This window comes from Mustela nigripes, chromosome 4 (genome assembly GCF_022355385.1).
Source record: "Mustela nigripes isolate SB6536 chromosome 4, MUSNIG.SB6536, whole genome shotgun sequence".
In the NCBI taxonomy this organism is placed as follows: Eukaryota; Metazoa; Chordata; class Mammalia; order Carnivora; family Mustelidae; genus Mustela; species Mustela nigripes.
In genome coordinates, this window is record NC_081560.1 from 163,789,359 (window position 1) to 163,817,027 (window position 27,669).

The 27,669-nt window shown below is 44.8% G+C and overlaps 1 protein-coding gene across 1 annotated transcript in view; it reads left to right on the forward strand.

Annotated features, from left to right (window-relative positions):
• The window catches only part of ABCC2 (ATP binding cassette subfamily C member 2), a 74,346-nt gene that overhangs the window by 20,645 nt on the left and 26,032 nt on the right, over window positions 1-27,669 (forward strand). The window contains exons 4-18 of the mRNA XM_059398333.1: window positions 4,934-5,068; window positions 5,302-5,409; window positions 5,858-5,913; window positions 7,113-7,347; window positions 9,539-9,702; window positions 10,507-10,684; window positions 13,718-13,972; window positions 15,195-15,260; window positions 17,983-18,120; window positions 18,671-18,817; window positions 21,022-21,106; window positions 21,835-21,901; window positions 23,700-23,826; window positions 26,019-26,195; window positions 27,345-27,512. Of these exons, the coding sequence (XP_059254316.1) occupies window positions 4,934-5,068; window positions 5,302-5,409; window positions 5,858-5,913; window positions 7,113-7,347; window positions 9,539-9,702; window positions 10,507-10,684; window positions 13,718-13,972; window positions 15,195-15,260; window positions 17,983-18,120; window positions 18,671-18,817; window positions 21,022-21,106; window positions 21,835-21,901; window positions 23,700-23,826; window positions 26,019-26,195; window positions 27,345-27,512 (2,106 nt within the window). The remainder of the gene's footprint in view (window positions 1-4,933; window positions 5,069-5,301; window positions 5,410-5,857; window positions 5,914-7,112; window positions 7,348-9,538; window positions 9,703-10,506; window positions 10,685-13,717; window positions 13,973-15,194; window positions 15,261-17,982; window positions 18,121-18,670; window positions 18,818-21,021; window positions 21,107-21,834; window positions 21,902-23,699; window positions 23,827-26,018; window positions 26,196-27,344; window positions 27,513-27,669) is intronic.

Consider the following 27,669-nt stretch of genomic DNA (forward strand, 5'->3'; position numbering starts at 1 on the left):
AACACCATTTGTTAAAGAGACTGTCTTTTTTCCAATGGACATTCTTTTCCTGCTTTGTCAAAGATGAGTTGACCACAGAGTTGAGGGTCCATTTCTGGGCTCTCTATTCTGTTCCATTGATCTATGTGTCTGTTTTTGTGTCAGTACCATACTGTCTTGATGATGACAGCTTTGTAATAGAGCTTGAAGTCAGGAATTGTGGTGCCACCAACTTTGGCTTTCTTTTTCAACATTCCTCTCGCTATTCAGGGTCTTTTCTGGTTCCATATAAATTTTAGGATTAATTGTTCCATTTCTTTCAAAAAATGGATGGTGTTTTGATGGGGATTGCACTAAAAGTGTACATTGCTTTAGGTAGCATAGACATTTTCACAATATTTGTTCTTCCAATCCATGAGCATGGAACACTTTTCCATTTTTTTGTGTGTCTTCCTCAATTTCTTTCATGAGTACTTTATAGTTTTCTGAGTACAGATTCTTTGCCTCTTTAGTTAGTTTTATTTCTAGGTATCTTGTGGTTTTGGGTGCAATTGTAAATGAGATGGACTCCTTATTTCTCTTTCTTCTGTCTTGCTGTTAGTGTATAGAAATGCCACTAATTTCTGTGCATTGATTTTATATCCTAACACTTCACTGAATTCCTGGAGTCTTTGGGTTTTCCACAAAGTATCATATCATCTTCAAAGAAAGAGAGTTTGATGACTTCTTTGCTGATTCGGATGCCTTTTATTTCTTTCTGTTGTCTGATTGCTGAGGCTAGCAGTGGTGATAGTGGACATCCCTGCTGTGTTCCTGACCTTAGAGGAAAAGCTCTGTTTTTCCTCATTGAGAATGATATTTGCTGTGGTTTTCTCATAGATGGCTTTGATGATATTGAGGTATGTACCCTCTATCCCTACATTTTGAAGAGTTTTGATCAAGAAAGAAAGGATGCTGTACTTTGTCAAATGCTTTTACAGCATCTAATGAGTATCATATGGTTCTTGTTCTTTCTTTTATTAATGTATTATATCACATTGATTGATTTCCAGATGTTGTACCAACCTTGCAGCCCTGGAATAAATCCCACTTGGTTGTGGTGAATAATCCTTTTAATGTACTGTTGGATCCTATTGGCTAATATTTTGGTGAGAATTTTCTCATCTGTATTCATCAAGGATATTGGCCTGTAATTCTTTTTGATGGTGTCTGTCTGGTTTTGGGATCAAGGTAATGCTGGCCTCATAGAGTTTGGAAGTTTTCCTTACATTTCTATTTTTTTGAACCATTTCAGGAGAATAAGTATTAATTCTTTAAATGTTTGGTAGAATTCCCCTGGGAAGCTGTCTGGCCCTGGGCTCTTGTTTCTTGGGAGATTTTTTTTGACGACTGCTTCAATCTCCCTACTGGTTATGGGTCTATTAAGGTTTTCTATTTCTTCCTGGTTCAATTTGGTTCAAATTTGGTCTCTAGGAATGCATCCATTTCTTCCAGATTGTCAAATTTACTGGTGTATAGTTGCTCATAATATGTTCTTATAATTGTTTGTATTTCTTTGGTGTTGGTTGTGATCGCTCCTCTTTCATTCATAATTTTATTTACTTGAGTCTTTTCCCTTTTCTTTTTGATAAGTCTGGCCAGGGGTTTATCAATCTTATTAATTCTTTCCAAGAACCAGCTTATTTCTCTTCTCCTGCTGGGTTTAGGCTTTCTTTGCTGTTCTTTCCCCAGCTCCTTTATGTGGAGGCTTAGATTGAGTATTGGAGAACTTCCTTGTTTCTTGAGAAAGTCTTGTATTGCTACATATTTTCCTCTCAGGACTGCCTTTGTTGTGTCCCATAGATTTTGAAGAGTTGGGTTTTCATTATCATTTGTTTCCACGAATTTTTTTAAAATTCTTCTTTAATTTCCTGGTTGACCCATTCAATCTGTAGTAGGATACTCTTTAGCCTCCATGTATTTGAGTTCTTTCCAACTTTCCTCTTGTGATTGAGTTCTAGCTTCAGAGCATTGTGGTCTGAAAATATGCAGGGAATGATCCCAATCTTTTGGTACCAGTTGAGACCTGATTTGTGACCCAGGATGTGATCTATTCTGGAGAATGTTCCATGTGCAATAGAGAAGAATGTGTATCCTGTTGACTTGGGATGATATGTTCTGAATATATCTGTGATGTCCATCTGGTCCAGTGTGTCCTTTAAAGCCTTTAATTCCTTGTTGATCTTTTGCTTGAATGATCTGTCCATTTCATTGAGGGGTGTTAAAGTATCCTACTATTACTGTATTATTGTCAACGTGTTTCTTTAATTTTTGTTATCAATTGGTTTATATAATTGGTTTATATAATTGGCTGCTCCCATGTTAGGGGCATAGATATTTAAAATTGTTAGATCTTTTTGTTGTACAGACCCTTTGAGTGTGATATAGTGTCCTTCCTCATCTCTTATTATAGTCTTTGGCTTAAAATCTAATTGATCTGATATAAGGATTGCCACCCCAGCTTTCTTTTGATGTCCATTGGCATGATAAATTGTTTTCCACCCCCTCACTTTAAATCTGGAGGTGTCTTTGGGTCTAAAATGAGTTTCTTGTAGATAGCATATGGGTGGTCTTTTTTTTTTTTAACCCATTCTGATATATATTTATATATGACTGGTGAATAGAACAGAGCCACCCACTTGATTTTGGATGTATTCTGGTCTCTTAGAATAAACTACCTCCCAAAATTTTAAAGAAAGAAAAACATACATATATACACAAATATAAGAGTAAACATGATGAAGGCAAGGAATATGACTGTACAGATGAAAATTTAAATAGATTTCTAAAAAAGGAATTGCTGGTTGGAAAAAGAAAAAGAGAATGTGCTCAGGGTAGAGACTAGAACAAAGCCATGTGCTAGATTTAGGGTATATTTTGATCTATTAGAAGAAATCATATCCCCAAATTTTAAAGAATAAAAACTATATGTATATAAAAAATAAGGCTAAATACAATGAAGGGGTAAAATATGACTATAACAATGAAGGCTTAAAAAGATTTTTTAAAGACGGTATTGTTAAGATAGACTAGTTAAAAAATGTTAAAAGAAGAAAGAGGAAAAGTCAAAAAGACAGAATAATATAATTTAACTTTGCAAGACTAAAGGATCATGGGGGGAAAGCCATGAATTCTATGTGTTGGTTTCCCCTAGCTCTGGAGTTCCACTCTTCTCGTTGATCATTGATCAACGAGATGATCAATGATCATTGATCATTGATCATTGGCTGGATATTCTTACTGATCATCTGGGGGGGAGAGACCTGTTGTCATGATTCTCAAATGTCTTTGCCCAAGGTGGAATTGTACTACCCTTTCCAGGGCCAGGCTGAGTAATCTGCTTAGGTTCACTCTTGGGAGCTTTTGTTCCCTGAAGGCTTTCCTTAGTGCTCTGGAGGACAGGAATGAAAATGGCGGCCTCCCGGTCTCTGGCCTGGAGGAGCCATGAGCTCAGGGCCCCACTCCTCAGTGTGCCCTCAGAGAAAAGGGGTCAATCACTCCTGTCTCCCTGGTCTCTAGCCATGCTCTGAGTTCTCCCGGCCTATGACTGAGGATTTCTGTCCCTGGTGCATTTGGAGTTGCCAAACCTGCTAACTCCTGCAGTACACTCCTGGCTGCTTCTCTCAGAAGGAAGGAGGGGGATCTCTGTGGATCTGCCACTTGTGGGGTCAGTGGCCCAACTGTGCCATGGATCATAGTTTAAGGTAACTGCGAGCTGAGAGCTCACTCCTTGTCTCCGTCTCTGTAGCTGGCTTCCCTGCTCTGATACCTGTGAGCTCTGCCACACTCAGATACCCCCAGTCTTTTGTGACCCCTCAGGACCTGAGACCACACTGTCCCTGTGAGGACTCCACCCCTGCTTAGCCTCTGGATGATGTCCCTCAATGGAACAGACTTCTGAAAGTTCTGATTTTGTGCTCCATTGCTCCGCTGCTTGCTGAGAGCCAGCCCCTCCCCATAGGTCTATCTTCCCATCACTTCGGATTCACTTCTCCACACATCCTACCTTTCAGAAAGTGGTCGATTTTCTGTTCCAAGAATTGCTTATCTCCTATTGAGTTTGTAGGTGTTTAGTAACTATCTAGCTGAACTCCTGTGACCTGATGTCATTTCAGTCTGCACACCTCCACCATCTTGCTACTAAGTTGCTATGCTTTTCGACGGAAAAGATGCTGCATAATTATTTGGATTTCTAAACCTCCTTGAAAAATCAGAATGCCTAGTATCTATGGGCCTGTATCCCTGTAGGACAATGGTCAGCCTTTGCGTGTGCATCTCTTCCTAACACTGTGCTTAGTGACAGCTTGTTGGGGCCTGAAATCCACCACAGTGGTATTATCTATACCACAGAAATTAACAGATGATACTAATCATGGCTTTGTTTTCGGAACGCTAGTTTACAAGCTCCGCACTGAGTCTAGGAAACCAACATTTAATTATATTTAAGTGAGATGTTACAAGGCAAGGTTTTTTTTTTTTTTATTGCCTGGTTTGATATTATTAGAAAATCCCATAGACAGCTTATACCTGTCCTGCAGAAACTCCCTCCCAAGTGGACTACTGCAGCACCTGAGATTCACTTCCTTGGGTCTTGGAAAGATTTTTGGCTCCCCAACCAACTCCATTATATGCAGAAGTGACCCTCTGTGTTTGTGGCTAACTCCCCACCCAAGTGCGGAGGGGATATGGGGTGAGGAAGGGGGTCCCAGGGAGAGCATGGACACCCTAAAAGAGGAGGTTGGATTATATCAAGGAGGAAGTCTATAACTTGGCATTTGTGTGTTTTCTGCTTGGCCTGATTAGTTCTAACCGTCTCCTCCACTAACCCACCATTCTTTCCCTGTCTCTGGCATCTTTCTTTCCTCTCATCCTTGGTGACCGTATTTTTCAGAACTTGATGTGAATTTCTCTTTAGCTCCTGGTTTTGCTGATCCAACACAGCAGGCGATGGTGCATACAGAAGGATTCTTGGTTCCTCTCCCTATTCTGGATTCTCTCAGTACTCTGTGGCCTTTTCCAATTTCAGACTCTGATCCGGACACTCTTAAAGGTAAGGAGGGAAGAGAGGGTTACTTGAGGAGGTAGTGTGGTGAGCAACTTCTAAGTCAGAGTGAATGGCATACGGTCAGTTGGACTCTGGGATATAAGTATGTTTAGGAGATTTGATGATAGGCTTTAAGCACAAGCATTGACCTATGTGGGCCATTTAGACTTAATCTGGGAAAAGGCTCATTTTCTCTGTTTTTTTGTTTTGTTTTGTTGTTTTTTCCTCTTCCCCCATAGGGCAGCAATTTTAACCTGGCCTATTCCTGCCTGTTCTTCATCTGCTATGCACTACAGATCCTGATCCTGATCCTTTCAGCATTTTCTGAAAAAGATGCCTCCTCAAATGTGAGACTCTAAATATGCCAATCTCATGTATTATTTCATTAGATGGTATTTTGACACGTGTAACTTCGAGATGCCCTAGGCCTTTTTTTGGGGGGGGTCCCTCGAGCCCAGAATATAGCTGTGTGGATCATTAATGGCTTAAGGAGACCAAAAGTGGCTAGTGTATGGAAATACTCTTTTATGAGTCTGGAAATACTTTTATATTGACCCGCCAATCTTTAGCATGGATAATGCATTCATCTATCTATGCCAGAAAATCTGATTTTTACTGGTAAGACTTTAGGGTCTCCAGATAAACTTATGTTGTCCAGTCTACTTCAGTCTTAAGTCTGCTTTATCGCATAACATTATATCTAGAAAAATCACTTTCCGATTTTAGAGTCCCACAAAGTCCCTGTTTCAGGTTGATTTACTTTTTGATTTTTTTTTTTTTTTTTTTGTCTTGCAGAATCCATCATTCACAGCCTCATTTCTGAGTAGCATTACGTTTAGTTGGTATGACAGGTAGGAAATGCCTGGGGTGTGGGTTCTCTGTATCCCTACCCCCTCATTCTTCTGAAAGTGGTGAAAATCTTAATTTTAAAAATGCTTCCTGAGGCCTCCATGTCTCCTCTCCTTGGAGTCCGAGAATGTTAATTTAACAGATCTATTGATTTCAGACTGGGATTTATTTCAGACAGATTTCAGGAGAGGATGGCGAGGGCTTTGCTCTTGGTGGCCTGGAGCTTCACAGGGCAAAGGAAGGATGTTAGGAAAGGCGGAAGGATAAGAAGGGAAGCAGGCAGTGTGACCCCATTTGAAGGGTAAGGGATGTACTAGCTGGCCTGGGCTACCAAAGGATCTGCAGCAAACACTCCTGGCCTTTGTAGTTCCATGGACCACTTGGCAACTGGTACTGCCTATGAATCCCTCCTCAGATCATGTTTTCTGTACATAAAGAAAAAGACAGGGTTACAAAGGAAACCAAATATATTGAAATATATTCACTTAAATATTTTTTAAAAATTTGTAATGTAACACAAGTGCTCCTTTACAAATGTGTTAAATAACAAGATCTAGTGATGATCTAGCAATAGGTCATTAACAATGACCACAACCTCGAAGGAGCAATGAGAGTACCTGTGCCACGAAAACACGGCGATGTCTCTTGGTGTCCAAGGAACGGGTACTCCTGTTTACAACTGTTTGTTTGCTTCCGTTCATGTTATAAGGAAAGGCTAGGTTTCAGTTAGAGGCTAGTGAGAATAAAGATGTAATTCATTTTGTATCCGTGTTCTCAAACAGCAGGTTGGTGGGCCTGAACAAGAGAGAGAGCAGAGAGGAGGCCTCCAGGGCTGCTCAGTTCCTTAAGGGCACTGAAGGCCCCTCAGGGAGATGCCCCAGGGGCAGAGCGGCAGCCAGTGTTCAAAGAGGAAGGAGAAGGTGGACATGATGCTCTTTTGGTTTTTCATTCAGTGGCATTGCTCCTCGTGGCCTCCTCCTCGTCTTAGTCTACATTCCATCACCTCTGCCATCCGTTTTCTGCCTTCCCCATGCCTCTGTCAGGTTTCAAGAGCCGGGAGGTGGAGCAGTGGCCCCTTCCCTTCCTCTCTCCCTCCATCTTGGAACTGGGGGTCGGGGGGGCAGCTTTTGTCAGAAGCAGCAGGGGCATTGCCATTGACCCAGCATGTAGGGTCTCAGCCTGTGGATCGCTCTGGTTCCAGCATCATTTTGAAAGGCTACAAGCAACCTCTGACACTTGAAGATATCTGGGATGTCAATGAAAAGATGAAAACCAAGACACTGGTCAGCACGTTTGAAAAACGCATGGTACGAGAGCTGCAGAAGGCCAGGAAGGAACTCCAGAGACGGCAGCAGAGGAAGTCCCAGGGGAACACCGGAGACAGGCTGCATGGACTGAACAAGAATCAGAGTCAAAGCCAAGATATCCTTGTCCTGGTAACTTTCCCATGAGTGTCTGTGTGAATATGCTCTCGGTTTCAGGCAGGAAGATATCAGTATCCTAGTGATTCTGTCCTATTTTGATAGTGCTGTATATATTGCAGTGCATTTATGGCATTTGTGTTTATAACACTAATAATAGTGTTTATAATACTAATAATACCTTAGTGATGGATACGTTTGGGTAGGATGTGCTATTCTCTCTCCTTTAGGGTATATTTGAAATTTTCTATAGTACATCTTTAATAATAGAAAAATAAGGGGTGCCTGGATGGCTCAGTCCATTAAGTGTCTGCCTTTGGCTCGGGTCATGATCCCAGGGTCCTGAGATCAAACCCTGTATTGGGCTCTTTGCTCAGCGGGGAGCCTGCTTCTCCCTCTGCCTCTGCCTGCCTCTCTGTCTGCCACCCCACTTTCTTCCTTTGTCAAATGAACAAATAATCTTTTAAGAAACAGAAAAATAATACCTTGGCATTACCAGAATTCGTACTTTGGTGGGCATTAGCATAGCAGCTACTCTTCGTATTTTTTCACTCAAAAGTATTAAGTACTGAGTGTCTGACTATTCTGGGCACTGAGTACAAGGAATAGCCTGAAAGCGTCCTCTTTCGAGAGCCAGAAAATAAATAATAAAAGAACACATGTAATTCTTTGAAAGTGATACATGCTATTAAGAATGTATAAATCCTGTTAAAGTCTTTGAAATAGAATGCCTTTAGGGTTGTAGGAGAGACCTCTCAGAGGAGGTGTCCCTTGAATGGAGACCCAAAGTCTTAGAAGTGGATTTCTACCTGAGGAACCATCAGAAGGAAGGGTAATCCCGTCCAAGGGAGCAGAAGTGTGAGGCCAAGGGGAACACATTTAGTTTGTCCGGAGAACTGCAAGAAGGTTCGGAGGCAGAGAAAGAGGGGCTGAGTAAGAGGTGAGATGCGCTCAGAGCAGTGGACAGGGACTGTGCCGTGTAGACTCTGGTGGGCCATGGTAAGGAGTCCAGGTTTTCTTTTACAAAGGGTGGAGAGCCAGTGGAAGGTTTTGAACAGAAGAGTAATGGGATCCGATTTGTACTTTAGAAAGTGCATTTGGGCTGTCGCTGGGAAGATGGATGGTTGGGGTAAGAGTAGAAGCTGGGAGGCAGGCTGGGGCCGTTGCCCAGGCAAGAGAGACTGATCAGATGGGATCTCAGTGACCCAGTTACAAGAGGACGTCACTGGTAGGAAAAACCTGGAAACTTGGGCTGCGAGGCTGTATTTGGGGCCTCATGGGACCATGGAGAATATAACAAAGAGGTCAGATCACAGGAAGAGAAAGAGCTGGCAAGTGAGCAGCAGTGGCCTGTGGAGTAGATTCCTGGATGGGATAGTGAAGTTGTGCCCTCACAAAGCACCGCGAACTGCATAGCTTCAAACCAATGTACGGTTCACAGGCAGGTTCACAGGCAGGAATCCAGAAGCCCAGCTGGAGGCAAAGTATCAGCAGGGCCATGCACCTTCCAAAACCCGGAGGGGAGAAACTTTCCTTGCTTCTTTTTACCTTCTAGTCTGGCTGTTCTTTGGCTTGTGGAGGTGTCGCTCCCATCTCTGCCTCTGTTATCACCTGGCCATCTTCTCTCTGGCTCGGAGTCTCTTCTCTTTTAAAGACACCAGTTCTATTGGACTAGGGCCCTGTTGAGCACCTCCTCTTGATTACATTGGCAAAGGTCCTATTTCCAAATAAAGACCCATTCTGAGGTACTGGGGCTTAGGGTTTCCACATCTTTTGAGGGAGGATATAATTCAACCCATAACATCCCACAACAACCACCAGCGAAAACAAACAAAAAGGCTCTGAGTATCAAAACTAAGCATCGGGTTCGTGCCCTTCACTCTCCGGGATTACCCAGAACACCCCCCACCCCCCGCCACTTAGGGTCTATTCTTTGTTTTTTATGTATTCTCCCCTGCTTCGTAGCGTGGTTTTTCTCACCCACACTAGATTAGGTGTATCAGGATAGGGGAGAGGGAACCAGTGACGGACGGTCGCTGAAGGGGTGGATGGTGACCAGGCAGAAAACCAAAACCCGTACAAAGACAGCAACAGGACTCTGGGCCTTAACACTCTGAAAACTGAGCAGTGCAGGGCAAAGTTTTATACTTCACGGCTCTGTAACCTCTGTTGGTATTTTCGTTTTTTGTTTTTTTTTTTTACCTAGGAAGAAGTTAAAAAGAAAAAAAAGAAGTCTGGGACAACAGAAAACTTTCCCAAGTCCTGGTTGGTCAAGGCTCTCTTCAAAACTTTATACGGCATACTCTTGAAATCATTCTTCCTGAAGCTGGTGCACGACCTCCTCATGTTTCTGAACCCTCAGCTGCTGAAGTGAGTCCTTCCTTGAGGGAAGTCCCCTCTGCCCCTCTCCTCTGTGCTGGCCCCTTGGAAATGCAGGCAGGAGCTTATTATTAAACCCCCGCTATTTCAAATGCTGATGAGATTCTTCTACCTGATTGTGTTGTGTTCATGAAAAGCACAAGGCCATTTTCAAGATCCAAAATGCTAGGTCCTTTAGCTTCCCTCTTTTCTATAGCCCTTCCCTCCTAAGAAGCCAGATCCTTGTTAGGAGCTCTTGTTAAACAGAACTGATAGGGGAAGATCCATGCCCAAGAGGCAGGCAACAGGGTACAGGACAGCCTTGGACCTGATCTCTGGAGCCCCCGCCCTCGAGCCACAGGCTTCTGTGGGAGGTTCAGCGTGATCAGGACAAGACTTTGCAGCAGGCGGGAATCTATGGGATGAATTCTCCTATAGGGGGAGTTCGAGCTCGCATTGGATACAATTACTTCCTGGGCTTGCTTTGTCCAAGAACAAATCCATGTCTCCCACGCAACCTCTTCTATCAGGGGGTGGGGGAAGGCCAGGCCAAAGCCTTGCAGCAGCAGGTGTAAGGAGCATTTCTTTCATCATCCCTGCTCACAGCCACCAGCCATCCCCTTGGACCTCTTGCTGCTGCGAGAAAAAGCAAGAGCCCCAGCACAACTGTGGAGTTCTGGTCTTCCACCGGCTTTGGACCATTCTGGTCACTTTGTTAACCACAGGGCAAGAGTAGGGTAGTTGGCCGTGCGTGAGGAGTGGGGAGAGCCCCTGGAGGCCTGACCGGACATCACTGACTTCGCTTTGTTTCGGCAGGTTGCTGATCTCCTTTGCAAATACCCGAGACATGTATGCGTGGACCGGGTATCTCTATTCAGTCCTCTTCTTTGTGGTGGCCCTCGTGCAGTCTCTCTGCCTTCAGGGCTACTTTCAAATGTGCTTCATGCTGGGCGTCACTGTGCGGACAACCATCATGGCGTCCATATACAAGAAGGTGAGTGGCTTGGGTCAGAACTTGCTGAAAAAATCCCCTTAAGTGTCAGCATTGATTCCAAGGGGCTGAGAAAAATTTGATGGGAATGATAATGGGATCTTAACACTTGATTCTGACTAGCCAGATAGCCTCCTCTGCATTTTTCTTTGCAAGTAGATTCACAGACCTGGGGGATGTGTGTGATCAGGGGACACAGGGGAGGACACACACTAGAGGAGAGCTGGCAGGTTCTTCTTCAGCCAGGATCTGCCTTTCAGCCTCCAAGGCTTGCATACCTGTCCCTCTCTTCTTGCCTCTCTAGACAAAGTGAGAGCACCTTGGGAAAGAATGTAAGATCAGAGTGCTCCCTTGGCAGCACATATACTAAAATCGGAAAGCATATAAGACCAGAAACAAAGCGCTGGTTTATGGCAAACTCATAAAACCACCAACATTTAAATTAGCTACTATGTGAAACTGGGTTCATAAGACTTGTGCATCCATCTCGGTGACAATTTTGCCATAGACTAGAATGCTCTGTCGGCCAGGGATCCATCTCCCCAGCCCCATTTTTGCTTAGACTCTGCTTTTTCTCATCTTTGCATCTGCCCATCCACTCTCTGCCTGCCTCCTTTTTTCATTTTGTAAACACGTGCTCTCTGGCTACTGAGTTCTGCAGACTTAGCAAGATTCCCATGCCTTTACGAAGATTTTGCTAATCTTCCCTCTGATATGTTGCTTTTAACATTTAACGTTCTGAGAGCCACTGTACTTTCCTCATGTCCCAGATACCAAGGTGAAATCTCATTTTGTCCTTTGAAAATAGAATCAACCCTATCTCAATAAAAAAAAAAAAAAAATGAAAAGAAATGAGAATAGAATAGCTACCGTCAGTGACTATAAGCCTGGGGGAAATTTTCGTACATGAGGAGACAGGACTTTCTATAGACTAGAACATTAAACACCAATTGCTTTTTCTTCCTCTCTTTCTTGGACCACTAGAGCATCCCATAGTGATTTCTCTGTTACAGCTCCTAGTTTTCTCCTTTGTGTTTGTCTCTTAAAACTAGTGTGTCATGGTCTCGCAGATGCTGACTTGTCCAGAGACCCAGACAGGTAGTCCACAATGTCTTTAGATCAGAAGTCTGGTCCAGACTAGAATTTGTCTCCCCCTCAATTTTTAATCCCCTTATTTCTTTTGGAGATAACTGGATTTTGCAGGATCTGGGGGTCCCTAACCAGGCCATCTCAGCCATCTGTCAAGGTACACTTTTATAATTGTGGTGATTCATTCCCACTATTTTTGATTCTTAATATATTCCAAGTTTTAAACTGTTACATTCCATAAAGAATTTGTAAAATGGAATCCTTAATAAGACTCTCATTCAAATGAAGTTTGCTACTTAGAATTTGAAATTGATCTCCTAGGTTTAGACAATGCTTCATTAATGAAATGTTATGAATTTTTTTAAATATCCATTATCAGTTCATGGTCCTGTGAAGTAACTGCATTCTTCCTATTTTACAGAGAAGTAAGGCTTAGATCATTTCACTACCTACAGTCACATAATCCGGTCTTGCCCTCAGATAAGGGCTTTGGTCCTAAACTAATGTCTAATGTCTCTTCTACCGTACTGAAATTTTATAGAGAATAGAATAATGATGACCTTGATGAGTAATTAGTTTGTTTGGCTGTTTGGCTTGTTATGGGAAGGAGGTGTTTGATTTTGCCCTCCTACTCCAAAGGGGAGACAGAGCAGCCAACTGATTTCTCTAAAACCTTGGTGGCCTTACATTTTGGGGAATTTCCCTCATTTTACTGTATAACCAAGAATGTTATGTTCCAAAGGAGCATGTCTTGGTGGATTAAGGTGACAGTAGAGCTTCTAAGACGAGGATGGCTGTGGATCCCTAGGACCACCCCTAGCCCATACACCATCTTTTGTGGGAATTAAAAGGCTCTCCTTCCTCTAGGAAGATGTAGCCCATGCCGGGTGTTTGTTTGGTGAGCATGGTGTGAATAAGTGCCAAGTCCCTTAGCTGGGTACATTTGTGCAAGGCACTGTTGTAAGTGACAGACCTGTGGAAGTCAGTCTTTTAATCTCTCTAACATGAAAACAAAAGCCCATGCTGTATGATTCAGCATCTAGATTTTGCCCACAGTTCCTGACAATAAGAAAATTGTTTTGCTTCATATGCATGAACCATGCAGCTTTCCTCTTCATGCTAAGATCTCTGTCCTTCTTGGAAATGGTTGCAACTTCCACATAAGAACGTTGCTCCAAATAACACTGCCATATCCAAAGTCTGAAGGGCCAGCATCAATATGTGATTCCTCCCTTCCTGTCATCCTTCAGTGTCTGATGCCCTACTGCGTGCCATGTAATACAATAGTGAAATGAACAGATGTAGCCCTTACAGAGTTTACATCTGGTGGAAAAGTAGAAAGGTGAAACAATCGCAGTTCAGTGTGATGAAAGTAATGACAAAGGTAAGCCCAGAATGTTCTGGGAGTACCCGGGAAGTACTGGCATCTAACCCAGACTCAGGAAGTCTTCGTAGAGTAAATTCCATCTGAACTGACACTAAAGAATGGGAATTTTCTGAGCAAAGACATGTGTGTTGGGAAGGGGGGTGGCAAGGGGTTCAGGGAGGTTGGAATAACCTGAAAGAGTAATCAAGGGGGCGCCTGGGTGGCTCAGTAGATTAAAGTCTCTGCCTTCCGCTCAGGTCATGATCTCAGGGTCCTAGGATCGAGCCCCGTGTTGGGGGCTCTGCTCAACAGGGAGCCTGCTTCTCTTCCTCTTTCTCTGCCTACTTGTGATCCCTGTCTGTCAAATAAATAAATAAAATCTTAAAAAAAAAAAAAAAAGAGTTATCGAGAATGAGAGAACATTGTGTGTAAGATTTGGAGGCAAGAAGGCAGAGCCCCTGGGAAAAGTTGTGTCCATGTGGAGCCCATCCTTCTACTGTGTTCTCACTTCTTGAGTTTTCTTTTTACTCCCCGTTGTCCTTGGCCTTGTCCATAGATCCTAATTCCAATCTTTATCTTAGGCGCTGACCCTATCCAACCAGGCCAGGAAGCAGTACACTGTTGGAGAAACAGTGAACCTGATGTCTGTGGATGCCCAGAAGCTCATGGATGTGACCAGCTACCTTCATCTGCTGTGGTCAAATGTTCTCCAGATTACTTTATCCATCTACTTCCTATGGACCGAGCTGGGACCCTCTGTCTTAGCGGGTGTTGGGGTGATGATACTCCTAATCCCAGTTAATGGGATACTTGCCTCTAAGAGCAGAGCTATTCAGGTAAAGAAACCAAGTCACCTTCTTCAAAGTCTAAAGTCTTGGACTTACTCTAACTCTTGGGCATTTGGGCAGGCAGAGCTGATAGAAGACATTCTACCATCCCATATGAACATGGCTTTCTCTATCTTCCCTTTTCACCTTTCAGCCACTCTTAAATGTACTCCCTCTTTACTCATGCGAGAGGGCAGAGCCTGATTAGAGAGGGGAGAGCGTCCCAGGGATCCTGCACATAACTCTTCTATCCTGCTCTGCTGGGCATCTTTAAAAAAATTATTTTTAACTAATGTCTCCCCCCAATGTGGGGCTTGAACCCACAACCCTGAAATCAAGAGTCGCACCCTCCACTGACTGAGCCAACCACTACCCCAGGACTGTTCTTAGATCGTGGTGATTGGTCCTGTTTCCCTATCACAGCAGAACAGACCAGTCATTCAGAGCAGATGCATGAGTGACCCAAACTTTAAGCCTAACTCTTGGCAATCAGCCCAGCTACTACCAGGGGTCAGGGCTCCCTGTGCGCAGTCCTGTGATCTGCCAGAAATCCTAGGGCTTCATGGTGAAGGTGATGTATTCACTTATTCACTCTGCCTTCCTCTAGTTACAAAGAATTCTTTTTAAAAGATTTATGGTACATACTATTCTGGGATCAGGGCATTAAATTAGACCAAAGCTCTTGGTCTTGTGGAGCTTATGTTTTCTTTGGGGTGGAGAGTCAGGCCATCAACAGAAGTAAACAGGAAATCTATCAGGTCTAAATATGATGAAGAAAATGAAATGGGGTGATAGGAGAGCAAGCGAGTGGGTGGGGGTTTTAGATTATGGGGTCAAGGAAGGGCTGTTAGGAAGGTACCTCTGAGTTCCACCTGCAAATAGCAGGAGCCTGACTGTGAAGGAGCAAACCCAGGGAAGTACACCCTGGGAAGAGGCAAGCCAAGCAAAATAATAATAATAATAATAATAATAATAAAATATATTTATTAAAATATATTTAATACAAATATTAATATTTAATAAAACATGTTTTAAGGATCAGAACGAAGATGGGTGTGGCAGGAGCAGCCTGGGCAAAGGGGGTGGGAGGTGGGGGGGAGCTGCATCCCATCACCGGGCACCTCCAGTGCTTTCCAAGTGACATCCACAGTGCCGCCAGCGAACCTAGCATTCGTGCCAAATTTGGACACTCTCACGAGGAAGTGTGTTTTGTTTTACTTTTTCCTGGCAGGTAAAAAATATGAAAAATAAGGACAAACGGCTAAAGATCATGAATGAAATTCTCAGTGGGATGAAGGTGAGAAGTGGAGGGGGGACGCGTGGCGCTCTGTGTAAACTGGCAGCCCCGTGGGGTGGCGGCCTTCACCAAGCTCGTTGGGGTGGTGGACGCCCCCTTGTGGGCCTGAGGTGTGTCGCAGGACCCCTGACTCTGCCCTCAAGTCTCCAGGTTTCTACACAAAAGTAGAGAGAATGATCTGATTAACCCCATGGACTTCTCACCCACGTCTAGCAATTATCAGCATGATCTAACTAGTTCTGTCTGCGTATCCTCTTCATGCTCGCTGGGTGATATTTAAAGCAGATCCCAGATATTTTGTCATTTCACTTGTAAATGCTTTGTATGTGTTTCCAAAAGACCATTTTTGAACATAACCACAGTACCATTACCACAACTAAAAAAAAAAAACTGGCAATTTTTTGGTACAATTAAAATCTTCCCAGGGCACCTCGGTGGCTCAGTTGGTTAGGCAACTGCCTTCGGCTCAGGTCATGATCCCGGAGTGCTGGGATCGAGTCCCGCATCAGGCTCCCAGGTCCGTGGGGAGTCTGCTTCTCCCTCTGACCTCTCCCCTTTCATGGTCTCTCTCAAATAAATAAATAATCTTAAATTTTTTTCCCAGTTGCCTCCTATGTCATTTGTTTGCTGTGAATTTGTTGGAATAAAGATCCAAAAAAAAAGGCCACACGTGGTATATGATAGTGCTTTTTTTAAAAAGCATTTTTATTTATTTATTTGATAGACAGAGATCACAAGTAGGCAGAGAGGAGGAAACAGGCTCCTTGCTGAGCAAAGAGCCCAATGTGGGGCTCCATCCAGAACCCTGAGATCATGACCTGAGCCTAAGGCAGAGGCTTAACCCACTAAGCCACCCAGGTGCCCCAATAGTGCTTATAATCTACGATAGACTCTTTCACTTTGGTTTTTTTTTTTTTTTAACTCTTTGTCCTGTTGGAGAAAAGACGTTGTCTTATTTCCTATATTACAAATTAATAATCAGATCTAGAGCCTTGATTAGATAGGTTTTTTGTTTGGTTTGTTTGATTGGTAGGGGTAGGGGAAGAATACTTTCAGTAGTACTCTGCAGGGGTCCGGGTGTGGTCAGCCTGATTTCACCCCTTAATAGACTTCCTGCCTTTTCACCTAGAGCGGTCATCTGTGGCTCTGGAAGCACATTTTGACCCCCCTGAGAAGTTTGTAAAACCCCTGAGGCTTGGGCCCTAATTCAAACCATTTAAATTAAGCTCCTGTGGTTGAGGCTTAGGCGTGTGTGTGTGTGTGTGTGTGTGTGTGTGTGTGTATTATTTATTTCTGAAGCTCCCCAAGTGATTCTAATATGCATCCAAGTTTGAAAACAGTCATAAAAAAAGTTCAATGCCAGGTGCCTGGGTGGCTCAGTGGGTTAAGCCGCTGCCTTCGGCTCAGGTCGTGATCCCGGGGTTCTGGGATCAAGTCCCACATCGGGCTCTCTGCTTTGGCAGGGAGCCTGCTTCCCCCTCTCTCTCTCTGCCTGCCTTTCTGCCTACTGGTGCTCTCTGTCAGATAAATTAAAAAAATCCTTTAAAAAAAAAAAAGTTCATTGCCTTGGGAAGCCTGAGTGGCTCAGTTGGTTAGGCATCTGCATCTGTCTTTGGCTCAGGTCATGATCCCAGGGTGCTGGGATCGAATCCCACATCGGGCTCCTTGCTTGGTGGGGAGCCTGCCTCTTCCTCTGCCTGCTATTCCCTCTGCTTGTACTCTGACGAATAATTAAATAAAATCTTTTTTAAGAAAGTTCATTGCTCTGATCTATTAGTAAGAGTAGCAAAAGATTAAAATTTTAATTCTATTACTCCTTTGGTATTGATTAGCTGGAATTCTATAATGAAGAAGTATCTTTAATCAACTAAAATAAAATAAAGTTTGTATAGAACAGGTGGGGTAAATGCTTACTTCTTTCCCTCCATTTGGCCAGCTTTCAAAATAGTGCATTTCCTCCTGCAAAGATCACTAAGAAGTTATTTTTTAATATTTGTGTTGTTTTGAATTCAGGAATCTAAACATTACCCTAAACTTCTTGAAAATGAAACAAGGACTCTTTTTTTTTTTAACTATGTTCAGTTAGCTAGCATATAGTACATCATTAATTTTTGATGTAGTGTTCAATGACTCATTAATTGCCCATAACACTCAGCCCATAACGCTCAGTGCTCATCACCACACATGTTAGAATGCAGAGGCTTCTTTCAACTCCCTGATATTTCTCTACACAGAGCTATCATATGCCTTTCTGCTGAATGTAGCAAATGAAAAGATAGCCCTGGCTTGGAGTCTCAGCTCTAACATTGCTAGCTTGGTAACTTTGGTCAAGTTAAGTAGCTTCTTCAACCTGTTTCCCTATCACTAAAATTGATACAATAATTCTACAAAAGTGGGGGACTCTCCCTGGTTTGCCCAGAACTTTCTGGGGTTAGCACTCTGAGATCCCAAGTCTTCAGCAACCCCTTTAACCCCAGCAAACTGGGACAATCGATCTCACTAAGGTTGTTACAAGGATTAAGTACAATAATGTGTATAAACCGTTTTTGTACATAGGTTGTCAATAGATGTAACCCACCTTTCTATAATCATACTTCATAATGTGGATTTCTACCCTCTGTTACCCATTTTGGAGAGCATATCCTAAAGTCTGGGCAGAGGAGATGTACCTGGTGTCCTTTTGGGGCAACAGTGTGAGCTGTGCCTTTTTCTATCCTATTAGATCTTGAAATATTTTGCCTGGGAAACTTCATTCAAAAACCAAGTTCATGGACTTCGGAAGAAAGAGCTCAAGAACCTGCTGACCTTTGGGCAGATGCAGTCCATGATGATGTTTCTCTTATACTTAACTCCAGTCCTGGTGAGTAACAGGAATCAGTGGGTTGGATCAGCTTCCTGAAAAGGAAGGTCTGTTCTAGATAAACTGCCCAGTGCCCTTAGGCCTGACCCTGAAAGCCAGGAAGCTCCGCCCTCTCCTCAACTTCCCAAAGCTCCTATTCCTACCTCATGCCCCCCCCAGCTCTAGTTTCAATCTGGTGTACAATATGGTGGTCTGTCTGCCCAGAGCACGTTTCCAGGATGGTCTGCATGAAGATGGCATCCAGGAATGGTTTGCAGAGCAGGGTGTGTTATCTTCTTGAGGAGGCTGTGTGGGTCTAGAGCAGGAAGGTACAGCAAAATGAGAGCCGGGAGACCCAAACTGTGGTCCCAGCAATACTATTAATTGACCTTGTGACCCCAGGCAAGATATTTCCTCTTCTCTGGACTCCGCTTTCTCGTTTGTAACACAAGAAGGTGGAGATAATCATCCCCGAGCCTGCTTCAACTCTAAGAGACTGTGTTCCCGAGACTTAGCGTAAGACCGCTTGAAACCGTTGCGGAATGAATTCCTCATGACCTTGCTTTTCCAGGTGTCTGTGATCACGTTTTCAGTTTACACTCTGGTGGACAGCAATAATATTTTGGATGCAGAAAAGGCCTTCACCTCCATCACCCTCTTCAATATCCTGCGCTTTCCCCTGAGCATGTTTCCCATGGTCATCTCCTCCATTCTCCAGGTGGGTAGGATCTCTCCCTGCTAACTGATTATCTCTGGTTAAAAGCCTGACTTTTCAAAATAACTGGCATGTCGTAGCTCACTTCCGGCTTCCATGGGTGAACTTTTGATCAGAGCGATTTCTTTGGTCTCTGGAGACCAAGTTTGATCTTATTAAAATCACAAGCTCTTAGACCCCTAGTTTATCTAACTATAAAATGGGGATGGGCGCCTGGGTGGCTCAGTGGGTTAAGCCGCTGCCTTCGGTTCAGGTCATGGTCTCAGGGTCCTGGGATCAAGCCCCACATCGGGCTCTCTGCTCAGTGGGGAGCCTGCTTCCTCCTCTCTCTCTCTCTGCCTGTCTCTCTGCCTACTCGTGATCTCTCTCTGTCAAACAAGTAAATAAAAAATCTTTAAAAAAAAAAAATGGGGAGAATCATACCAATCTCCTCTACTCACAGGGAGACAATGGTAGTGAAGGCATTTAGTGAGAGAATGATGACGAGCCCTGATACCTGGAATATTCCTAAGCCTTTTTCCCCAGCCTAGTTTCCCCCACATTTTTCCAAGGCTTTGGCGGGGGTGGGGGGGGAGGGTTGGCGGGAAGCGGTAATTTATACAGCATTAGGGAAATATGGCACAAAGGGAAAGAAAAATCCTCTCTGCATGAAGCCATGTGGTGGTAAAACTGAATGTAGTTCGTGAGTTTGGAGTTCGAGAGGCCTCAGATGGGCCGGAGGGAGAGTCGGGCTCCTGAAGAGTGAGCACCGTCCGCGAGACACACCGGGTATCAGCCGTCAGGAGGACGCTCGTGGGGTAGGTGGTAGACTAGTGACGTGGCCAGGAAGATGGAATGTGGTGACGTGCATTGACCTCAGGGGCGCCTGGCTTCAGTCTGTAAGAATGACGAGTTTAAGGACTCCCTGTCCCGGGAGGGTGTTAAGAAAAGCTGACCAACGGCGCCTGGGTGGCTCAGATGGTTAAGTCTGCCTTTGACTCTCAGGTCATGATCTCCATGTCCTGGGATCAAGCCCCACATGGGGTTCCCAGCCCAGCAGGGAGTCTGCTTCTCCCTCTGCATCTCCCCCTTTCATGCTTTCTCTGTATCACTGTCTCAAATGAATAAATAAGATCTTTAAAAGAAAGAAAGAAAGAAAGAAAAAGAAAAAAGAGAAAAAGAAAGGCTGACTAACTTGGCTGATGAAGAAACTACAGGCCCTTTTTAGGTTCAGATAGCTTCTTACGTGGATCGCAAAAGCAAGTTCAGGAGAGGTTTCTGCTCCCTGCGTTCCCTGTCTCACAGGATGACTAAGACATGAACGGGCAGTGGGGCACTCCTGTCTGAGGCGCTGACCCACACGGCAGCTGCCCTCAGGGGAGGGGGCTGGGCAGACAGTCCGCAACTTCACTAGAAGCCAGGCGGTAATGAGAGACCGTCTCCTGGCAGGCCCCCTGGGAATAGGGAGGCAAGTGACAAATGTCCTTCTAAGAGCTGCCAGGAATCCTCCCAAGTTCTCCTGTTTCAGGAGACCTCAGGGTGTTCTGCCAGTGCTTAGGTCAGCTGTAGTCTGTTTGTTTTGTTTTATTAACATATAATGTATTATTAGCCCCAGGGGTCTAGGTCTGTGAGTTGCCAGGTTTACACACTTCACAGCACTCACCATAGCACATACCCTCCCCAGTGTCCATAACCCAACCACCTTCTCCCGACCCTCTCCCCCTGGCAACCTAGGTCAGCTGTAGTTTAAACCTGGGCTGTGTGGATATTTGTAAGGTCTTTGGGGTGCCATGGCCAATTCCTCTATACAGGCTCCCAGTGGTGGCTCAGTTAGGACCCAGGATGAGCCCAAGGCAGGGACTCCATTACAGAAGAGCACACCAGGGGCCCATTTACCAAAACCAAACAGAAGTTAAGGTTTTGTCTTAGAAGAAGACAGAGATGGTTTCTGGAACTGGTCCAAAGATTGGAGAGATGGCCAAAGAGTTGACCTCCGAGTTTTCTAAAGGGGGTGAAACAGAACATCGTAATCGCCTTCTGTCTCCCGAGGCTGAGGTGTGGCTGAGTCTTTGGTGGGTCCGAGGTGCCCGCTGGGGCACCTGGCGAGCAGCCTGGCAGGTTGACGCTCTGCTTCCACCTCCAGGGCTGATGACGAAGTCAAAATCCTCTCCCTGCTTGTGCTTGTCATTGGATATTTTATTCTTCAGATGTTTTGTGTCCTTCCCCAGGCCAGTGTTTCCAGAGACCGGCTAGAAAAGTACTTGGGAGGGGACGACTTGGACACGTCCGCCATTCGCCATGACTGCCATTTCGGTGAGGAATTCTGGAGTTGTTCCCCACGCTGCTGCTTCACAGAACTGGCACGTTGATATGGGGGGCTTAGGGGCAGCCAACCGATTGACAGGGAGAGTGGGGGTGGGGGGGGCGGGGGGGGGGTTACCTTGAACCTACATTTGCATAAGAAGCTTACTGTTTTTACTTAAATTCTGTTTTCATTTAGAGCAGAGTGCTTAGCCAGATTGCTAAACTGAGCTGGGCCAGCTACTGTAGGGGAGAGCAGGGAGTCCTGCAAAAGATACAAAAGTCAGGATGGAGCCAAGCATGTAAACTGGGGAAGGTAGGGAAGAACATACACAGGTTCTGAAGGTCTGAGGCCTGGGGTCCTCCATGGACCAGAGCGAGCTGTGTGTCTGGAATCCAGGGAGTGGCCAGATTTCTGTCTGGAGGTAGAATTTTTTTTTTACCAGGACACAAGGCAACAGAGGGCCTGAGAATGTACCCAGAGTGTCTGCAAGTCCAGAATCTGGGTTCCTGACAGGGCTGGAAATCTGAGCAAAAGGGCCTTTGTGGGCGGGCCACCTTTGGTCTCACCCCGGTAGTTCCCCTTTGCCCTTGTTAATAGGGGAGCCAGCCCCTGACAGAGGTGACCTCGGGATGCGGGATGCGCGAAGGAAGCGGAGAAGGACATGTGAGAGCTGAGGAGGCAGACAGACACGTGGGGATCTCCAAGGGACTAAAAGAGAGGGCCTTCTTCTCCACAGACAAAGCTGTGCAGTTTTCAGAGGCCTCCTTTACCTGGGACCAGGACTCTGAAGCCACAATCCGAGAGTGAGTTGCCTCCTTTCCGTATTGTTGTTCTTCGGGATTTCCCTTGCCAGTCCTGTTCTTAGAAGATTCCACGTAATAGGGCACGTGGGAAAGGGGCTATGTGCCCATGTTCAGTATAGGCTAATCCCAGGAGGGACGAACTGACGGCAAAATCCTGAGCCTCTTTCCCCGTAACTGCCTCTGACTCCCGGCTATCTTCCTTGGGGCTGAACGCCTCCAGCTAAGAACCCGTGACATACTCCAGACTGTGGATGGAGGGAGCCCAGCGTTGACAAGTGGCCTAGGGCTCTGGGTATGGTAAAGAAGACACACAAGAATCCAAAATCAATTTCATGTTATCCATCCGTTCAAGACCAGTAGCCATGGCTTCTTTCCCCTCAATGAACAATGGGGCTGCCTCTAACTAAGCTCCAACTTGAGTTTTACGTCTAAATAACCCATTTCCGCATCCCACCTCCTCTGCCCTAAGCCGACCCTTTCCTGCCATGCTGCTGCTCGCCCCGGAGTTCCCTTATCCACAGCTTTGCTCTCCATGATTTCGGTTACCTGCCGCCAACCTTGGTCTGGAAGGAGGTGATCCTCCTCCTGACCAACAGTCTGAAGGTCACAGCACTGAAATTATTCACCTCCCTTCAGCTCTTCAGGTAGGCCTTGTCTGATCTTGCGTCATCAGAAGAAGGGTGCGTGCGGTGCTGTAAGGGAGCAAGACCGCATTCACGTGCCTTTTGTTACACTATCTTGTTCCGATTTTTCTATCTTGTTAGTTACTGTGACTCTCTTACTGGGCCTAATATATGAATTTAACTGTATCATAGGGCTGTTTGACAGGAGAAAACACTGTCTACACAGGGTGAAATACAGAGCATATACCCAGCGACACTGAACACAGCACACACGATACCCAGGAAGCCTGTGCAGGCCAGATCTTCCTTCTCGACCCAGCAAACCTTATATTCTCTCTGTTACACCTAGGACTTGCCACGCTTCTCTCTTATTTCTACAGCCTTTCCTATGGATTCTGGAGCCTGCCCCAGGAGGCATCAGGCCAGGAGCCCCTCCTCTGAACCCTCCCAACCCGAAAGCCTTCCTTTGCAGAGAGAAGACTGGACAGAGCTCCCACTTTGAGTTGAACTTCTTTTAGACTTTTACTAGCAACGGGCAGATTCAGAAAGATTGTGAGCAAGAGCCCGATGTTCCAAATATTCCAGGGACTCAAAAACAGGATGGGCACAGAGTTCGTAGGAGTCCAGGCCAGTGAATGCTCCTCCCCAGCCAGACACAGCCAGATCTCCAGGGGACAGGGCAGGGAATGTGTGCTTTCAGCAAGTGTCCCCCTGAGTGGCTATTCTCGTCAAATAACCAAGTTTGGGAAACACGGATCTTTTCCAACCCCATTAGTCCTTAAATGAGGGTCCAGATGAAGCGACTTTCCAAGGTCACACAGCTTAGCAGTAGCAGAGTTGAGACTCAAACTCAGATCTCCAGGCTCCCATTAAGGGCTTGTTCAATGGTACCATGTTGGTGCTAAGAGAATTTTTCCAGTTGAAAGCTATAATGGTACAAAGAGCTCATATAGTTGGGTAAGAAAGGGTTCACTCTCTAGCCCTTTCGAGCTTAAAAAAAAAAAAAAAAAAAAAGTATTAAAGAAGCATTTCAGGGTCTTCTATATCCAAGACAAATTTTCCAATCTTGAGGAGAAGTTTCCTAACACCAGACTCCCCATGGAGAGTCTGAGAAGCAGCCTGAACTATTCTTGAATAACTCCCTCCATCTCCTTCAAATACTCTCTCTCTTTCAGTGTGAACCTGGACATTATGCCAGGCCAGCTGGTGGCTGTGGTGGGCACTGTGGGCTCTGGGAAGTCATCCTTGATGTCAGCCATGCTGGGAGAAATGGAAAATGTCCACGGGCACGTCACCATCAAGGTGAGAGTGGATGCCAAGAAGAAGAGTTCTGACATTCAAGTGTGGGCCACTTCGTGCTGCTTTCTTGTTTGGGAGAAGGCACTGAGAAGGAGAATCTGCCAAGCGCTGCTGTTGTCTTGCCGTTGGTGCTGTCTTACGGACATTTGTTAGACGTGCAAACTGTAGATCTTGGCCCTACTCCACACATAGATTCAAACTCTGGGGCAGATTCTGGAAACCTGCGGGGTTTTGTTTTTTTGTTTTTGTTTTTTGTTTGTTTGTTTTTAAAGATTTTATTTATTCATTTGACAGAGAGAGACACAGTGAGAGAGGGAACACAAGCATGGGGAGTGGGAGAGGGAGAAGCAGGCTTCCCGCCGAGCAGGGAGCCCGATGCGGGGCTCAATCCCAGAACACAGGGACCATGACCCGAGCCGAAGGCAGCCTCCTAACCAGCTGAGCCACCCAGGTGCACTGAAACCTGCGTTTTTAATGAGGTCCCCAGGTGATTCCCATATGTATACTTAACTTTGAAAACGTAAACAGAGCCGTCTTCCTTCAAAGTATAGGCGGTTCTACTTTATCTGTGTTTCTAAAAGCATCATTAAAAATTTACATAACTTTTGGGGCACCTGGGTGGCTCAGTTGGTTAAGTGTGCTTTCTCATGCCTTCAGCTCAGGTCATGATCCCAGGGTCCTGGGATCGAGTTCCGCATCGGACTCCCTGCTCAGTGGGGAGTCTGCTTCTCCCTCTGCTTGTGTTCTCTATCTCTCTCTCTCAAATCTTAAAAAAAAAAAATGAAACTCTATTACCAGGGTACCAACAAAACTAATAACAATAATAACAATTAAAACAGCAACATTGTAAATTACACTCAGCATCACAGTTAGCCCTGGACTGCCTACCTGCTCCTTTGAGAGCTTGGTCTTTGAGGTCACTGCTTCCAATACAGAAACTTGATACCAGGTGTAGATATCTTCATCAGTTTTTTTAAACAGAGAAGAAATCTTTTCATAGTAGCTTCATTAGCCCTCTCTGCTTCCCCAGAGAGTTAAATTTAGGGGAAATTATAGGTACTTGGAATCATTTAACCAGTCACTACTTCTACTTGCATCCAAAAAAAAAAAAAAAAAAGTCAATAAGCTTTTTAGCTTTTTTCCTTAAGATCTTCGTATATTGCCAAGCATTTCTTTTTAATTAGGAGAGACCTTGCCCCTGATTGCTTGACACTGACATGCTTAGAAAATGAAGAACTAACACTTCTTTCACATTACCCTGACACTGTTCCCTGATTTACCAATCGCTTATGAGCTAATTTACATTAAATAAACTTGCAGTATAGCAGAACAGACTCTATAGATTAAAATCTGTTTCCTAACTTCTTTTTTAAAAAGATTTCTTCATTTTAGAGGGCATGTGAGTGAGCGGGAGCGGGGCAGGTGGAGGGAAAGGGGGAGAGAGAGAATGTCAAGAATTTCAAGATCCTGGGTCGCGATGCCAGGATCCTGGGATCGAGTTCCGCACCAGTCTCCCTGCTCAGGGAGCCTTTGTCAGGCTCCATCTCTCTTTGGACATGATCTGCTTCATGCATCAGCCTGCATCGTAATTCAAATCTCTTGGTTCTTCCTAAAATATCATCTATATTATCTCCTGTGTCAGTGTTAGCCCTCTATTGGTCTTAGGAAGCTCACTGGGGACTGACTGAAAAAACCCCTGTTTGGGGTACCTGGGTGGCTCAGTGGGTTAAAGCCTCTGCCTTCAGCTCAGGTCATGATCCCAGGGTCCTGGGATGGAGCTCCTCATCGAGCTCTCCGGTCAGCGGGGAGCCTGCTTCTCCCTCTCTCTATGCCTGCCTCTCTGCCTACTTGTGATCTCTCTCTGTCAAATAAATAAATAAAATCTTTAAAAAACAAACCAAAAAACCCTGTTCTAGGAGCAGCATGTGCATTCATCTCCCAGTTTGGGGGATCATGACTACAAAGTGATAGTAATAAAAGGGGGGTAGGGGTAAACGAAGAATAGGGTCTCAAATCTTTCTCCCTTGTTGCTACAATACATACAAGCACATTTATAAATATCAGATGCTCAGTTAGCCTAACATTCATCTTTTCAAATCCAAGTTCTGTTTTTTCTTCCCCATCCTCCTATTCCTTCCTCCAACCCTGCATTTCTGGAGAGACGACTGTCACGTGCTCTGATCCTTCCCGTCTAGGGCACCGTAGCCTATGTCCCCCAGCAGTCCTGGATACAGAATGGCACCATAAAGGACAACATCCTCTTTGGATCCGAGTTTGATGAAAAGAGATACCAGCAGATTCTGGAGGCCTGTGCCCTCCTGCAAGACTTGGAGGTGTTGCCTGGAGGAGACCTGGCTGAGATTGGAGAGAAGGTACTTGGAATTCCAAGGGACCTTGAAGGGTGAAGAAATGGCCAAGACCAAAGCGTGAGGATGGTGGAGAAGACGGGAGGACAAGAGCTGGCCGGTTTGCATAGTCGGGTTGGAACAAATACCAGAAAACATGAGTTTATACAATATTTGAAAATTAAAAATTTGTAGCTGGAAGCAAATCTCAGATTTGTGTCATCTAAAAGAAAGCTGATGAGGATCTGAGAGGTTAACCAACCAGTGCCTGGCCCAAGGCTGACCTCACAGGGAGGGGAGCAGAGAGGCAGGACCAGAACTTGTGTCCTAACTCGACCTCTGGATGTGCCCAGAAAAAGGTCTGATAAATCTCCTTCACATGCTTAGAAATTTAGTGTGAATTATTTTCTCAGGTTATTAATGCCTTTCTTAAAAACAGGTTTTAAATGACTTTACTGTATCCATTATATGGTCACAGCATAACTGGTTACATATTTAGGGTGTTTTTAACTTTCCTCCCTATTACTAACAATGAATAGAGCAGCTTTCGGGGGACAAGGATCTTCAGATATTAGCAGATTAATGAAGATAGGGCTTGAGAGTGATTTTGTACATTAATTCAACATACATTTACTGAGGACCTACTATGTGCCACACACTATTTTAAGTGCTGGATTTACATCCTCGAGTTAAATAGAGAAAAATCTGCCCTGATCTAGTTTTATATTCCCATGGGGATGGATACAAAATTCATAAGTAAATCATATAATAGAAGATGATAGGCGCCTGGGTGGCTCATTTGTTAAGCGTCTGCCTTTGGCTCAGTTATGATCCCAGGGTCTTGGGATCGAGGCCCACATAGGGCTTCCTGCTCAGTGGGAGGCCTGCTTCTCCCACTTCCACTCCCCCTGCTTGTGTTCCTTCTCTCTCCATGTCTCTGTCAAATAAATAAATAAAATATTAAAAGAAAATGGTAATTTGGGCCTACATGTAATAATTGGGCCTGAAGTAATAGATTTGAATCTAAGTTACTTACTTATATAAAGGAACTTGTAAGATTTTAAAGTCCTTGATAACTTATGGGGGCAAATCTCTCCCTTTCCCTTCCTTAACGAATAGTGTCTGCAAAGGCAGAACTGTGGAGTAGTGCTTAACAGAAATTATTTTATTCTTCAGGGTATAAATCTCAGTGGGGGTCAGAAGCAGCGGATCAGCCTGGCCAGAGCTACCTATCAGAATTCAGACATCTACGTTCTGGATGACCCCCTGTCGGCCGTGGATGCTCATGTGGGAAAACATATTTTCAATAAGGTCTTGGGTCCCAATGGCCTATTGAAAGGCAAGGTGAGAAATTATTTAAAGCAAAGAAGACATTGGCGTGGGGGGTGGGGTGGGGAGACACATGTCCTTGGACTGCTGCTGTCCTGAAGCAAATTTCCTTACTTACCTGCCTCCTAGGCTGCTGAGGACATACAGTGTCACACTGGTCTCCCAGGCAAGG